The 17,832-nt window shown below is 42.5% G+C and overlaps 1 protein-coding gene across 1 annotated transcript in view; it reads right to left on the reverse strand.

Moving 5' to 3' along the window:
- TLL2 (tolloid like 2) overlaps positions 1 to 17,832 on the reverse strand; it is a 2,097,051-nt gene that overhangs the window by 1,322,752 nt on the left and 756,467 nt on the right. The window contains exon 3 of the mRNA XM_086922321.1: positions 10,025 to 10,102. Within this exon, the coding sequence (XP_086778447.1) occupies positions 10,025 to 10,102 (78 nt within the window). The remainder of the gene's footprint in view (positions 1 to 10,024; positions 10,103 to 17,832) is intronic.

The following is a 17,832-nucleotide window of genomic DNA, read 5'->3' on the forward strand; positions in this document are numbered from 1 at the left end:
GTCTGGACCTGGAACCCCCTTGGCCACTAACAAGCACATACAGATAGCAAATCTGGCATACAATGAAGGCCATCTCTAGGCTCATAAAAACATTATAGTGTAGCCATAGTGAGCATGTCCGAATGTGAGAAAACAAATTCAAATAATTAAGAAAATCATCTACAGCATAATACAACTACAACTGGTCACAAACTGTAAAACACCACAATAACATATCTGTTGGACCTGGCCCTTTTTGCAGGGTCATCCCTAAACTTTTCACTTTTCTCCTAGCCTTTGTTCTGACATTGTGTTGGTGGTTTTAGGACTCTGGGAACTTTAGCTCTGCTGTTTAGTGTAAAATGTGTGTGCGCTCTGTGATAAATATTGTAAGATTGGTCTACACCTGTTTGGCCTATTTAATTTACCTGTCAGTCCCTTGTAAAGTGGTATCTCATATACACGGGGCTGGTGCATTAAATGCTACTGGTGGGCTTGCAGCGCTGATTGCGCCACCCACCAAAGTTGCCTTGCGAACCTTTCCCAGGCCTTTGCAGTTGCAGGGCCTGAGCGCAAAGTGTTACTGCCTCTGTGATGTGGCACCTAAAGTGTGTGCCATGTCTGTGACCCCCTTTTACTGCATGTCAGTCACCCGTAAGGTAGGCCCTAGCTAGCCCTATGGGCCGGGTGCATTGTAGGGGAAAGGTAGGTCTCACTACTGTGATGCTGCCCTCCCTTAGGAATGCATAGGGGATTCCCTGGTAAGTGTTTCAATGGTAATTCCTGGTATGAGATGAGCAGCGTGGTCAAGTTTGGTATGTGTGGAATAGTGATAATAAATGCTATGCAGTGGTGTGGGCAGATTTATTATAACTATTTTAGAACTGCCATTTTTAGAAGTTACTAGTAACAAAAATGAGCTGGCTCTAATCAGTAAGGCTGAGCACTTAGAACAACATAACAAAAGGATATGCCAAAACTGATATAAAAAATTTCAAACATTAAATGGCATCCAGAGAAGAAAAACTATTCTCAACCGGGAATTGCTAATTAATAGCTATTTATTCCATGTAGATGAAAAAATGCAACATATGGATTATTTCAATCAAAATGTTACAGACACATATAGAGCGAATTGGACACAGCACGATAAAATTACACACACACTTTCACTAGTCAAACATATCACAGTCATTCAACTCACATACATACATTCATACAGAATACTCAACACAATCTGGGGTGACAAATGTACCAGTGTGGGAAGTAAAAGGAAAAGAACTGCTCTCTTAATCAATCTGGAATTTACAAAACAGTCTCTAAAAAATAGTACACTCCAAATAATCAATGACAATAATAATTATCAAAAAACATTTCATCAAGGTTGTGTACTCAAATTAACTCAAATATGGTACAACTCAACACTTGAATTACAAGAGCAGACCATATGACAGAGTCCTACGCGTTTCAAATCCCTGTAAGTCAAAAAGGGATTCTCCTCAGGGCCAAGGATATTCTGAAAATCAGAAAACACAGAACCTAAATGTAAAAAGTTTACAAGAAAACAAGAGCACTAATGAGCACTGATCCACCAAGACCACACACAGCTTACCCTCTTCAATTATGAGAAGAAGCTAGTGAAGTGTGGAAGACTCCTATAGAGATAGGATAGAGAAAAGAACAGAAAAAAATCGGGTTTTTAGCGTTCCTGTAGCAAGGCTGTATAGGCAAAAACTGTTCTCAACTGTAGGGAAGGAATTCATTTACCTATCAGTATCGGCACTGGGTCCACGGCAAGAGACTGTATTTTATCAGCAAAATGTAGGAAACCTAAAAAGAAACAATAGCATTCAGTGTTCTAGACGGGCTAGGGCACTTGGAAATAACGCTGGTTTTTACATAGATTTAGCTTGTGTCCTACCAGTATCTCCCACAGTCCGCGTCTAAATGGGGATGCTAGTAGAACGGATGGAACCACAGTTGGCCTTTGGTAACGCTGCAACAAGGAAAGTGGGGAGATTAGTTGAAATGCAAGGTGAAGCCCCTCGCGTTTGCATTGGACCACAGCATGTTGGAAAGCTTACCGCGGATCAACAGAATCTCTCGGTATACCCGGTCAGCATCTCCAAGTGCACTGATTCCTCGGGCATGCGCAGTCACGAAAGAATCCCGGACTTTAGACGACTTAAAGTAATTGACGGACTCCTGATATAACAACTAAAATCCAAAAGCATGGAATATTAGAAGAGCAATAGCGACTTCTCATCTACCCCAAAGACCAACAGCCGGGGGGGCGGCTTACCAGGATGGAAACGATTGTCCCAGCGTAATCAGTCAGCGTTTGCAGAGCACTGGTCTCTCGAGCATGCGCAGTGGATGCGTGCTGGCAGCATGTGAAGACCTGCTGGTTTTAAGCGATCTGGATAATGGGGGAACCCGCCCCTGTACGGAGGCAGTTAAAAAGTCAGGGCCAGAATACTGAGTGGCACAGCATATACGTAGTCACCCGATACAGTTTATGTCTATAAGTAAAAAGATAGAATTTTATATATATGATGGAGAGTCAATCGAAGGGGAAAGACATCTCTTTGTTTGTAGCAAAAGAAAATGGTGTAGAAATGGGGGATTAAAGTTTGTAAATTGCAGACAATTCGTTCAGACCTGTGACGGTCGTGTCAAACTTGACGATAAGGAGTGCCTCCCTTTTAGATAGCTTGGAATCCCAATCTCCTCCAAGTGGATCTCGTTCCACTTTTGAAATAATGGTCCATTTTAAATCTCTGATCTGGTGGTTCAATCTTATCCAGTGATTTACCAGTGGTGCTGTCTCGACTTTATTCTTTATCCTCAACTTATGTTGGGAGATTCTCTGGCGGATCTCTTGATTGGTTTTCCCAATATATAACAGTCCACATGGACAGAAAATCCCATAAATCACATACTTGGACTCACAGTTACTGAATGTTTCGTGTTTCCACAAAATGCCTTTATGTTGGAATAGCGCACCTTCCATCGTGGTGTCAAAACACAGGCATGTACCACATTTGTGGTGTCCAATGATGGGAGTTAAACCCATCATTTGTCGAATCGACGGTTGTGCTTCCTTTTCCGTAGTTGTTCTCACCACATAGTTGGCAATGCGGTTTTCCTTTTTAAATGCAAAAAGGGGAGACTGATTCAGACTTTCGTCCAAGTTTTTTACCAGATGCCAATTCTGTCCAATATTTTTTTTTAGTTTTCCAATATGCTGCAGGGGCTTCACCTTGCATTTCAACTAATCTCCCCACTTTCCTTGTTGCAGCGTTACTAAAGGCCAACTGTGGATCCATCCGTTCTACTAGCATCCCCATTTAGACGCGGACTGTGGGAGATACAGGTAAGACACCAGCTAAATCTATGTAAAAACCAGCTTTATTTCCAATGGCCCTAGCCTGTCTAGAACACTGAATGCTATTATCTCCTTTTAGGTTTCCTACATTTTGCTGATAAAATACAGTCCCTTGCCGTGGACCCAGTGCCGATACTGATAGGTAAATGAATTCCTTCCCTACAGTTGAGAACAGTTTTTGCCTATACAGCCTTGTTACAGGAACGCTAAACACCTGAATTGTTCTGTTCTTTTCTCTATCCTATCTCTATAGGAGTCTTCCACACTTCACTAGTTTCTTCTCATAATTGAAGAGGGTAAGCTGTGTGTGGTCTTGTTGGATCAGTGCTCATTAGTGCTCTTGTTTTCTTGTAAACTGTTTACATTTAGGTTCTGTGTTTTCTGTTTTTCAGAATTTCCTTGGCCCCGAGGAGAATCCCTTCTTGACTTACAGGGATTTGAAATGCGTAGGCCTCTGTCATATGGTCTGCTCTTATAATTCAAGTGTTGAGTTGTACCACATTTGAGTTCATTTTGAGTACACAACCTTGATGAAATGTTTTTTGATAATTATTATTGTCATTGATTATTTGGAGTGTACTATTTTTTAGAGACTGTTTTGTAAATTCCAGATTGAGTAAGAGAGCAGTTCTTTTCCTTTTACTTTCCACACTAGTACATTTGTCACCCCAGATTGTGTTGAGTATTCTGTATGAATGTATGTATGTGAGTTGAATGACTGTGATATGTTTGACTAGTGAAAGTGTGTGTGTAATTTTATTGTGCTGTGTCCAATTCGCTCTATATGTGTCTGTAACATTTTGATTGAAATAATCTATATGTTGCATTTTTTCATCTACATGGAATAAATAGCTATTAATTAGCAATTCCCGGTTGAGAATAGTTTTTCTTCTCTAGATGCCATTTAATGTTTGAAACTTTTTATATCAGTTTTGGCATATCCTTTTGTTATGTTATTTTTAGAAGTTGGCATTTCTGTGTGCTATGTGTCTGCCTGCCTGATGTGGATTGCATGTCTGACTTTGGAGTGACAGGGGCTGGTAGGGTGTGTGTAGCTCCAGGAGGGGCAGGGTGAGTCAGTGCTAGGCTGAAAAGGGCATCTGCATTTGGAGAAGTGGGAGGAGTAGTCCCCTGACCCTGAATGGGATTGTGCCTGCCTGGGTGAATGCTGGCTCCGCCCCCTGTGGTGTGTCTGATGACAGAGTCCCAACCTGACAAACGAGGGTGGGAGCCCTGTAAGCAAAGTGCTCCACACCCCCACATAACCAGTTGCAACTGGTTGCCCCAGCCCTGTGCCAGGACAGAACAAAGGGAATGTGGATATAAATGTAGGGGCTGTGACCCCATGTTTTTAGAGAGTTGTTACTGTGCTGCTGGGGCACAGGAGGAACCGCCACGAGGGCTTGCCTCCGTGCTGGAGGGCCCTGTGTGCTGGCCTCCCTGGGCCCAGTTGTGCCCTTGGACTGTGAAGGGCTCTAGCGCCTCATGAGCGCTACAATTTTTTTTCCAGGAGAGAGTAGAGTACTGGGGCTACACAGCGCTGTGCTGCATATCATGGAGAGGGAATCCCTGGTGTATGGATTCCCCCAATTTGCTGCAAGGAGCGGGAGCCCCCTCCGCTTTTATGCGCCTTTACTTAGCTGTAGCCTACCCCGTGTTTATGTCACGTTTTGCTTAAGAGGAGCGGGAGCCTACCTCGCATGGATGCCTGCTGTCAGGAGCCCACCCCGCTCTCATGCTTTTTAAAAAGCGGGTGACCATGCCGCATTTTTGGTGCGCTGGTGTGGCCGGAGCCCACCCTGCACTTTGAAATTACCAGAAGGGGGCGCCGCATTTTCGAGCGGTGATCCGGAAGCCAGGCGGCTGTGCCTGGCTGTGGGCAGGGTCTACCACGTGTTGCCGGAAGTCTGTGTATGCCCGAGCGGGGCTCCTGTGAGCCTGGGAGACCCCCACGGTGTTGGCCAGAGGAAGTCCGGAGGTTCAGGAAGAAGCCCCGAAGGTCGGCTTCTTCCTGAGCAGGTCCCCCATGAGCCGTGGGAGCCCCGCATGCTGCCAGAAGAGGATCGATCCCTGCAAGTTGTAGACCGGAGGTGTCTACAAGAAGGCCCCAGTGAGTGAAGACCGGAGATAGCAGAGAGCTGCGACAGAGAGCCCCAGTGAGTGGGGCTCAGAGGGGGCTGTGTCTTCTTCCTGCCATTGGGGGCTGAATCTCGAGGATTTTTCTTGTGCTACCCAGGCACAGTTGGTGCCACAGCCCATTCCCTCAGCTGCACCTCGAGAGCACGGGCAGCTGAACCGAGGGGCAAATTGGTTGCAGAATCCCAGTGGGGGGCTCAGGAGGCACAGTGGTACCAGGTCTAATTCTGATCAGCTGCACCTCCCATTAGCAGCAGCGGCAACATTTGGGGGGCATTTTCTTTCGTGACTAGGAGGGGGTGAGGAGTGCCCCATGCACCAGCACACGGCTCACTTTTTGTGAGCTACAGAAGTGGCAAAAGGACCAGTGAAAGGCCCCAAGACAAGCCCTGACATTTTGGGACATAGGGCATTGGAGCCTACAGAAGGCCAGTTGGCCTGGGATCAACTTTATGGTTGGTAGGGCGCAAGGCCCTAATGTGATTTATGCCTCTCATGTTTATGCTTCGACAGATATCGCTATGAGATTTATGCATGATGTGATTTATGCCTACTGTTGTTGCCTCAAGGTGATACCTAATGCGCTCATGCTTATGAGGTGATTGCATAATGTGTTTAAGCTGGGAAGGCCTAGTGCGTAATGTGGTTATGCTAATGAGGTTTGGGCCTAATGTGTGTAGGCCTAATGTCATGCTATGATATTTTAGGATGTGTCTAATGCTAATGTGATAATGCTTAGGTCATTATGATACCAGTAGTTACTGGTTGTGTTTTTTACATTTACTACCTGCATTCTGATGGTTCTGACCGTGGCCCGATTGGCCTGGTCCTGTATATAATCCCCTGTGAATATTGTGCAGTGCCAGTTGGCACAGTGTATATTGTGTGAGTATGATTCTAATGTGTTTATGAATGAATGAATGAATACATTCTTATATAGCGCATGGCTACCCTAAGGCATCCAAGCGCTGTGTGACCTGAGAGCTGATGGAATCTCAATGAAACAAGAATATCTTTAATCGCTTCCTGAAGGCTAGATGGTTGGTCTCAAGCCTGATGTTATCCGGGAGAAGGTTCCAGAATTTGGCGGCTTGAAAGGAGAGCTGGCGGCCCCCCATGCACGCCCGCTTCACCCTAGGAACTACTAGGAGATTACGCTGATTAGATCTCAACGGTCTAAGAGATTGATGTCGCTGGAATATGATAATTTATGATAATACAAAGTATATTTTTGATATAACCTTGTGTGGATTTTCTTTTGTGGTGTGCCTACTGTGTTGCTGCTGTGTGTGTGTTGCACAAACGCTTTAAACATTGCCTCTGGGATAAGCCTGACTACTCATGCCAAGCTACCAAGGGGGTGAGCAGGGGTTAACTTCAGCGTGTAACTCCCTTGCCCTAAACAGAGTGGCAGTTTCTGCCTGGCTTAGCCTTATGCCCTAGCCAACCAGAAATCACATTTCTAACAATATCAATATACAATAAATAGAAGACAAATAAGACCTAAGTCTCCACCACCCTAAAAGGCTCACTGGGTATTCACTCTTGAGTCCTTTGCCCAAAATGTGCCTGCCTGGCATCCTGCAATACAGACTTCAGGCTCTCCAGGAAAAGCAAATGTTTCAATATACTTGTAAAAAGGAAAAACATGGTGGTGCCTCTCTTTCCTCTAACATCAGCCCATCATAAACTATTCAGCAAAAAAACTTAACTGAATTTACATGACGTTTCCTGACAGAGGATGAGTGAGGATTTTACAACGGTGGATGATCCAGCAGTGTTTGCAGACATAGGATGAGTGAGGATTTAACAACAGTGGATGATCCAGCTGTGTTTGCTGACAGAGGATGAGTGAGGGTTTCACAACGGGGGATGATCCAGCAATGTTTGCAGACGCAGGACGAGTGAGGATTTCGCAACCATGGATGATCCAGCAGTGTTTGAGGACACAGGATGTGCGAGGATTTCACAAGAGTGGATGATCCAGCAGTGTTTGCAGACACAGGATGAGTGAGGATTTCGCAACAGTGGATGATCCAGCAGTGTTTGCTGACAGAGGATGAATGAGGATTTCGCAACAGTGGATGATCTAGCAGTGTTTGCAGACACGGGATGGGTGAGGATTTTGCAACGGTGGATGATCCAGCAATGTTTGCAGATAAAAAGGGATGAGTGAGGATTTTGCAACAGTGGATGATCCAGCAGTGTTTGCAGACACAGGATGAGTGAGGATTTCGCAACAGTGGATGATCCAGCAGTGTTTGCTGACAGAGGATGAATGAGGATTTCGCAACAGTGGATGATCTAGCAGTGTTTGCAGACACGGGATGGGTGAGGATTTTGCAATGGTGGATGATCCAGCAATGTTTGCAGATAAAAAGGTATGAGTGAGGATTTTGCAACAGTGGATGATCCAGCAGTGTTTGCAGTCACAGGATGAGTGAAAATTTCGTAACGGTGGATGATCCAGCAGTGTTTGTGGACACAGGATGAGTGAGGATTTTGCAACGGTGGATGATCCAGCAATGTTTGCAGATAAAAAGGGATGAGTGAGGATTTTGCAACAGTGGATGATCCAGCAGTGTTTGCAGACACAGGATGAGTGAGAATTTCGGAACAGTGGATGATCCAGCAGTGTTTGTTGACAGAGGATGAATGAGGATTTCGCAACAGTGGATGATCTAGCAGTGTTTGCAGACACGGGATGGGTGAGGATTTTGCAACAGTGGATGATCCAGCAGTGTTTGCAGTCACAGGATGAGTGAAAATTTCGTAACGGTGGATGATCCAGCAGTGTTTGTGGACACAGCATGAGTGAGGATTTTGCAACGGTGGATGATCCAGCAATGTTTGCAGATAAAAAGGGATGAGTGAGGATTTTGCAACAGTGGATGATCCAGCAGTGTTTGCAGACACAGGATGAGTGAGAATTTCGCAACAGTGGATGATCCAGCAGTGTTTGCTGACAGAGGATGAATGAGGATTTCGCAACAGTGGATGATCTAGCAGTGTTTGCAGACATGGGATGGGTGAGGATTTTGCAACAGTGGATGATCCAGCTGTGTTTGCAGTCACAGGATGAGTGAAAATTTCGTAACGGTGGATGATCCAGCAGTGTTTGTGGACACAGGATGAGTGAGGATTTCGCAACGGTGGATGATTCAGTAGTGTTTGTGGACGCTGGATGAGTGAGGTTTTCGCAACGGTGGATGAACCAGCAGTGTTTATGGACACAGGATGAGTGAGGATTTTGCAACAGTGGATGAGCCAGCATTGTTTGCAGATACAGGATGAGTGAGGATTTCCTGAAAGTATCAAAATCCAAACTGCCCAGGGAGCCAACCAGAAATAGTGAGTCTTCAGGACAGACGTTGCTACTGTATGAGCAGTAGCCTCACACTCAATAGCACTTTATTTCTCAAGAAGATGCTCGATTGGTGCTGTTAAATATAATATCCACTCATAATGAAATTCACTCAATAGTCGATACCCGTTTGCAAAAAATGAAACATACAGCTGCCGCTCACACCCCAAAAGCCTTGATATGCTGTTCCCAGTTACCCAATACCTTTTTGTTTTGAATTAAATCTTGTTTACCCAATGTGGCGTAATAAACTAGCAATGGGCATTTTGAATCGCATTCATAACCTGAAACACCCGCTGTTATGAAAGCTTATGCTGGCGAAGCTAAATTACCCACATTATTTCTGCTTACACTCTATTCTACATAAATGCATTGTATATGGGCAACCTTAAAATCTAGCTTTCGATCAAGCATTGGGCGCCTTGATTTAATTTAGAATGGAATGCAAGTCTGTTCCTGATTGGATAGTCAAGAAAATCAGAATCTGCTTTGGGCCAAAATAATCATTTGAGATAGAGCTGTTATTGACAGAGAACAGTTCAAGGTCAAAGATTATCAAGAATTAATAAAAACACGTTTAATATAGAACATGCCAAATATGAAGCATATCTCGTTGGTGGCTGACGATCTCTGAAGATCTACACCATGGAAAACTGGTACCCTCAAACAGACATTCTGGGAAATGCTGAAATTCATCACATTAGATAGCCTTGTAATCTTTCCTGCAAACGTAATGCATAGTTCCGCTGTTTTTCACATTATGGTAATTTAAACAGACAACAACCTCACACAACTCAGCAGTTCAAATTAAATGCCAACAATTAGATGGCTTAGTGATGAAGAGACTAGAGAATAATAAGATCGATATGAATGCATTCTTTACCTAAACATGAGGGACTATTCAAGGGAGTTAAAACTGTTTGTTATGTAACACCACAAAAGGACATGTTGACAAACAGTGCATGAAGGGAGAAGGTTATTACAGATATAACAACTATATACTTATGTCTCTGGATGTTATATGAACATTTATTATGAATCAAAGTATGATTTACAAGGTGTCATTAAGTGTACAAACACGGAAAATGTTATTTTAAATCAATTTTAAAAAAAAGTAAATAAAGATACCCAAAGGTCTGGATGGGGTACCACATTACCCTTTTTAACTTCTTTGGTGATATGAATTGTTGAGGTTGTATTCTGAATTGAGGTGTCAGATTGCTCCCAAAGATCACCTACAATAAAAGAAAAAATTAAATGATGAGTACACAAACGACCTAAATATTTATTACCTGAAAATGTGAAAATGTGGTGTACCATCCTGGCCTAAGCATCATTCTCAACATTAACCAATACGGCAAATCAATCTTATGGCAACTATAGCCACCTAGTTACAGATGTATTTCCCTATATTGCACAAGATGCTTCAGTATCCACTCCATCTAATGACGAGACGAACAAGCATTTGCAATGCAATAGGTCTCGTATTACTGATATTTTGAGGTATTAGCGTTGCAAATGATATTGCAACACCAATAGCTCATACTTTCAGTAATGCAAGACCTAGTGCATTGCAAATGCTTGTATAGTGAGCCAGGAACCAGCATTGTATGTCTCAGAGCAGTACTGCAAGTTGCTTCTAGAAGTCCCTAGTGAGCAAGGAACAAGCACTGCATGTCTCGGTGCAGTACCGCAAGCTGCTCCTAGAGGTCCCTAGTGAGCAAGGCACCAGCACTGCATGTCTCAGTGCAGTACCGCAAGCTGCTCCTAGAGGTCCCTAGTGAGCAAAGCACCAGCACTGCATGTCTCGGGGCAGTACTGCAAGTTGCTCCTGGAGGTCCCTAATGAGCAAGGCACCAGCAATGCACGTCTAGTTGCAGTACCGCAAGCTGCTCGTAGAGGTCCCTAGTGAGCAAGGCACCAGCATAGCATGTTTCAGTGCAATACTGAAAGCTGCTCTTAGAGTTCACTAATGAGCAAGGCATCAGGACTGCATGTCTACAAAGTTGGAGTTATTGGCATTATACATAGATTTGTTTGTATCTAGCCATGTTGCAGGGTGCAGGACTGTATGTGGCCAAAAGTGGACCTCCTTTGGTCATATATGGTACTGCACCCTGCAGATGATATGGCAAATCCACCCTACCCATAATGCATTGCATTTAAAACAGTACTACAAGTACATTCAAATAGTTATGTCCCTATATACAATTAGTAGCTTTGAAAGTTGACATAAGAACTATTACATTAATTTTGGATTAGGTTGTACTCTGTGTGGAGCTGATGAAGGGAAATGTAAAGACTGTCTCATAAATGTGAGAAGTTCTAGTGAGTGAAGTAACCACTGCCACCCTAGCTTAGGACCAAGTATATGTCCTGCTTGAAGCCTTTTAAGAAAATTGTGCCTTGAGGCTCTAATTAAAACCTAGGGAGTAACAACTCATGTAACAGGGAGTGTCCTCAGGGGGGGGTTATAAGAAGAGACAAGGCGGTACTAAGGAGGGACTACTAAGCCTATTCACCAACGAAAAGCCACCATTTACAAAGGACAGCGACAGGAGCCAATTAAAAAGATGGGCGGAATATGGGCAGAGCTTTATGTCCATATCCTGAATACAGCATGTCTTGAAGAGACAGAGCTGCCTAGGCGACACCTAAAACGTGTCAGCCAGAATATCACCCTAGAGGCCATCAGTGGGAAACAGATGCACGTTGTCTGCTGGCTCAGTTTTCAGGTGGAATAAGCAAATCAAACAAACAATCCAAATGTAAAGAGAGCAAATAAGGAATGGTATAACCCAAAGCCTACTAGATAAAAACCATAATTAAATTACAAAATAAATTAACCATATAATTAAGTAATGCAAGAATTCTAATTGTCTATATTTGACCTCTCACTTTCCTTACTCTTTCTGTTTTCAGCCCTGTGTTACACCTTTGCACCCTACCGACAGTAACAAACAATGCAGAAAGTCAGGTTTATTTTATAGGAGCCTCAATATTAATCCAAACTCTCGGGTCTGCTAAAACTTTTTTGATCGTAGGTACATTTCATTTATAATGTGAATGATTTTTATATTTTGGATGTCAAGGTTTCAGGTTTAAATAATATAAGCTTTGCATGTTAAGTTGATTGAAGGGTAGATTGTGCAATTTATTCATGTACGTTGTATGGTCAGTCTTTAGATTTCATTTTGATAGCCTAGAATAGGTTTCACTGTAAAAAAATAAATATTTGTTCACATTAGAATAATTGAAGTACTCACTGCATATGCTGGATCACTTTGATAAAGAGTTAAATCAATTAGTTGTAAATCCATTTAATTATGATTATTAGTCTAACCATTTTTGTGCACTCTTCAAAGCTGTAACACTGCACTACAAACAACCTCTTATTCTCCTGGAACTAAGGAAGGAAAATAGTGATAGATAAGGTCTTAGTTTTCATCGACAAATAAAAGCACCCCCCTTCTGGAGAAAATATTCTACTTGAAACATCCAAAGCCCTCACATCTGACTCTTTCCGAAATGACACCAAGCATAATAACACTAAAGGGCTTATTTTGATGGTGGATGGAATTGCTTCAGCCCAACACCAACTCGGTCCTGGGACTGACAGACACCCTGTCGGCGGTCCCGACCCATTCATTTCGATGCGACCAAACACTGTTCGTCGCATGCACCTTTCCTCAATGGGAACTCGTATTACGGACGTAAACCGGCTTGTAACAAAAGCTCCCATTGAGAAAAGGGAGGTGCAATGCCACAAGGTGCAGGGATCAAGTGCCCCCTCGGCCTCCAACCGAGGGACCAAAGGGGGCCCAGTTAGGGGCCCCCAAACATGCCTTCCTACATGGTTTCCATGTTGGACAGGCCGACATGGCAACCATGTCGGAAACCGTGCATCATAATCTCAAGGGCAGAAAGGCCCACCCTTGAGATTACTGGCCGTCTCCCGACCGGCCGACGGGCGCTCTGAGCCCGTGAGAGGCCAGCCGGATTGACTGGTCGGGTTTCCTTTCCGAACGCCTCCATCATAATGAGGTGGTCAGAAAGGAAACCACGCTGCCCCTTTACGGGCAGCATCATAATTGGCCTCTTGGTTTCACTTTTCAAGAATTCCAATTTTAGCTTTGTGGCAAGTAATGGCCAATTTGCAGGATGTTGTCCTACCACGTTTTAGGGCCATGTCACCGTAAGTGCTTCATTTCATTAAATACTTAACTTGTTGTGTTATTGGCAACACAGTGATATTCAAAATGACCACTGCAACAATCTTTAATTTTAATCCAGTAGAATCCTACAGTGGAAATTAGATTATTGTTACATCTCTTCTTATTCACTCCTATCCAGCTGTAAAGCAACAAAGCATGGCAAGGTGTAAATATAAACCAGGGTAAATGGGGGCAGCAGGGTGCAGATGTGAGACTATTCAATCAATTCATCCATTTTAGTTTTTTAACTGCTGCTTTGTTGATTCTACGTTGATTTTGCACCTGTTATTTTTTTTTTCTCGGGTCATGTATTTTGCTCCACTGCCTTTCTAGGGTTCTGCATTGAGTGATTTTTGATCAATGTAGTTACCAGTGAAATTTTGTATACTATAGCTGTTTCCCCAAACCACCGGGTTTGTCAGTTTCTTTACAGAGCTTGCTATCCGTTACAATGCTTACCTTTCATTTGTCTGGATAAAATGCTAATGTTCAAATATTTAGGTTTTGGCCTGGAACCTACAGACACAACGTGACAGCTAGGATCACTTTTTGATACCAGAAAAAGGCAAGTGCAGCAGACGTAGACTCAGGACCTTATATTTTTTTTTCAGTCACACGTACAAAGATATTCAGAGCACTAGACATAAAAGCTGTGTAATAAAATGTGCACCTATCCAATGGCAAAAGGATGGCGCAAAATGCAATACAACCATACATACACTAAAATAATCGATACATAGAAAAAAAGTGGACCTTTCTTGTCCCAAGAGGCATGGGCTATATAACTCCCACTGCGGGTGCATTGAACCCAATAGGCGTCAAATCGATTTGCAACTCTGCTGTTCTATTGTGGAAAAAACTTGTAAGAGTGGTCTTTTGATTATACAATTAGTATACAGAGGAGTAGGAAAGAGGAAAAGTGTGACGGTGTGGGGTGTGAGAGCATTTGTTATGAGCAGAAGCAGGTCAATGAAATGTATTATGATGTGAAACTGAGGGTAGAGGTGTGTGTGAGAGGATTGAACTGTAGGAATAGAGGTGAAACAGGACAGAGTGAACGGGAGCATGACGATGAGGAGTAGAGTCTTTGGATATGAGAGAAAAGATGATCAGACAGAAAACATAAGAGAATGCATCTGATGAAAGAATGGATGGATGTGGGAAAGGATCAGCAGAGAAAATTAATTCTTTATAAACTAATTGAAAGAGGAGGTGTGGTAGGAGGTGTTGAGAGCTAGGGGTTAAGTTAGAAACATGCAGGATTCATATTCAGATGAGTAGACCACAAAATTAAGTGTTGATCTGCTTCTGTTTAGCAATGCATACAATTATTGTGGTTTTTAAGCACCTTTAATATTATTATTATTATTAATTTATATAATGCTGAATCACCCCTAGGGGTATCTCTGCACTAAGGACGGAGCCAGAACTGAGGGGATCAGAAGAGATGAGTTTTCAGAAGCTTCCTGAACTGAGAGAGGCTCCGGCAGTTGCAATGCTGGAGGGGCAGCTCATTTCAGTAAGCAAGGGCAAGGTGTGAAAAAGCTTTGCCACCACTGCTCGCTTTTTTAATTCTAGGGGTGCGGAGGGGGAGCTTGGAGCCTGATCTAAGAGGTTGTGAGGGGGTATAATTGATAGGTTTAGTAGATAGGTAGGAAGGCCCCTGTTAATTTAGGACTTTAAAAACAGTGCAGCCTATTTTAAATTTTACCCGCTTTCTCACAGGGAGCAAGTCAAGTTTTATGAGGAGGGGAGTGGAATCCGTTCTAGGTGGGGCATTTGCTACTAGACGGGCAGCCATGTTCTGGCCAACTTGTAGCTTGTTTAAGGAGGTTTTGTTGGCCGATGCTAACGGTGCATTACAATAGTCCACCTTGCATTCCCTGTCCATGATGGTATTGTTTGGGATAAGGTTCCACATGACATATTTGGTCCAACAGAAACATTGCTCATTCTGTATACTTTATAAAGTTGCTATGGATGAAATTATTTCCCCAGGTTCCAATTCTGATGACTGGGATGTTATGACTGTTTCTAATATGCTATATGAATTAGAATGGTACACTGTATTTAAGAATGAGGATCTGTACTTGAATTCTTCAAAATATGGTGGAATATTTTGTTACTATCATTATTTACACACAGCTAGTACTCCACGTTCTGTTTTTTACTATGCACAGTGGGAACACTGCCCAACACCACTTGTGGGTAGTCCCAAATCATATTTAAAGAAGTTCCTTCATTGTTCTGGACAGGTCTCTACAGATCATATTTCTTATATTTATAACCTTACACCTTCACCACCAAAGAAAAATCTGCTCATGCAAATAAAATTGATATATTCCAATTAATTTCTTTCAAAACTAGTCCTACAGAGTAATGAATATTGGAACAACAATATTGAGCTTAAGCCTATCTGAGGTACACAACACTGGCAGGTACAGTGCACTGATGCTTAATTTAGGGCTTATCTGCTCCCTCAAAAAAATATCTTTTAAAACAAAACAGTACAACAGACTACATGTCTTGGATTAGGGAATATGAAAATGTTAAATATACCCAGCATTCCCTCTGTTGCAAAATGTGATAATTGGCAACTGTTTGATGTGATAGTGCAAAATGAGACCTACCATTTGTCATTTTCTAGTTCAGATGGGTGGTTATTATGGCCCATTGATACCAATCGCTGCAATGCCAGCTTTTTAAACTCTTCCCAAGGGTTTACAGCAAACAGGTCAGACCCCCTGTATATTCCGTCGCAACTCTCTAGAGTAGTTACCACCTATAGCGTGGAAAGGTTTTGCCAGCAATGGTTAGAACCATTCCACCTTGTCCACAGTTAAAGTCCACCTAGCACTGCTTTTTTTGATAATATGTATTTTCAAGATTTTTCATTAGGTCTCAGAGCTCCTCCTTCTAAACATTTTATTTATGCCACATACAATGACATTTGAAATATTCGTCAACTGGAAGCTTCTGGACTTTTGAGATAAACTTATATGGAAAATTTAGAAAAGGCGTTGGTTGTTTTCAATAATGGGATGACCACATTGTCCACACGTATTTATTCTTTGAGTAATATTGTTTTATCTGCATTCAATGCAATTCAAAATAACATCTCTATGCTTCAACATGGCTAGAGTCAGTTGAGATTGATTTTACAATTAAGTTGGACATTACAGGTTTTGAAATCAAAAAGATGCCATGGAAATATTTGACTGCAGCTTAAGTGTCTTTGTCTTACAATTTGACACAAATGCAGACAGTTATGGCTAAAAATGGTGCAACCTACACCATGCTTAGTATAGAAAGGTTAGAAAAACATCAATGGCCACATGGCTAATTCACTGTTTAATTTATCTCTCTATCTGAATGTTTCATTTCACTTTGTGTCTTAGACATTTTCTTGCCGGCAGATTTGAAATAGGTGCACATTTTTTTACATGAAGCTTGGTTTCTCCCCTTTGAATACCGATGCATGCATCAAAACAGAGGTTTTTGTTAGTTTGCATGAGAGTGGTACTTCTTTGAGTCACTCCTCCCTTTAAAGAGAGATGACACATCATGGTGTCTACAATGCAATCTTGCATGTTATTTGAAGGGTGTTCCCGTACCATCGATAAAGTATGAATTTATGCTACTTTCAAATGGCAGCTACTAAATTTTAAATCAGAAGAGTTGCTGCAGGATGAAATCAGATGTCCCTTATGTAGTCACTGTTTCCAAGGTAGTGACTTACTGTATGAACATCTTAAATCTCCTACACATTCAATTGAGGAAGTTACTTTGTGGCCGAAGATCTTTCTTTCACAGATAAACTTTGAATAGTTAAACTGACCGCAATCCTTTTTATTTCAGAAAGGAGTGGCATTAAAATCTGTCTAGAAAACTTTTGACCCACAAGTTGCCTGTTCCCAGGCGGAGATATAATCATTGTTGCTCACTCCATTGGCGCAGCATGTTGGTAAGCTGATACACCATATTTTAGCTTCTAACACCGCTGGAGTGGCACATGTTTTTTTATGTAATTGGGTCTGGATTTATTTCTATGTTTCAGACTGTGCTTGGAGTTATCCCATCTTATCTACATGTGTGGTGTTTTGACATTTTTGGAGGCATTCCAATCCTGCTATCCATTTTGGATGCTTTTCTGGTTCTATTTTTGTAGCTCTGCAGTAGATGCCCCCACAAGGCCTGATGTTAATGGAATTATCATAGGTCATTTTGTGTTATGAATGCATATGGGCAGTATTTTGGAGAGTCCATGCAAATGGAACTGAATGAGAACTGGTCTCTGTCCTTTTGACCCATATGGTTTCAGAGAGTGCAGCCTGACTTTTATTGCCTGTGGTGATCTTTCAAGTGTGCTATTGACTTGTGCCTTTCCATGCAATTGTGCCAGTCTCAGGAAATACATCAACTTGTGCATCCACTGTAGTCGCATCATTTATGTTGTCCTGTGATTCTGCTCCCTTTGCTACAAGATGTCTATTATGTGCTGCCTTTGCCTATTATGGATTCTCCTTTGAATCCTAGTACCTCTTTAGCGGCTGCACTTCTACCACTATTGCCTAGACTTCTGATGAATGGGCTAGAGGTTACTCTTTGTCCCTTGGATCTTGTTCTTCAGGCCTCTGATGAAGTATTGTCTGCAGATGGGGGGCAGAGCTTGCCTACGCACAAGATGGCCGTGACTTGATCACGCTCTGGAAGCCATACCAGCATACCTGAACGAATCCTACACCCAGATC

Source organism: Lissotriton vulgaris, chromosome 5 (genome assembly GCF_964263255.1).
Source record: "Lissotriton vulgaris chromosome 5, aLisVul1.2, whole genome shotgun sequence".
Taxonomy (NCBI): domain Eukaryota; kingdom Metazoa; phylum Chordata; class Amphibia; order Caudata; family Salamandridae; genus Lissotriton; species Lissotriton vulgaris.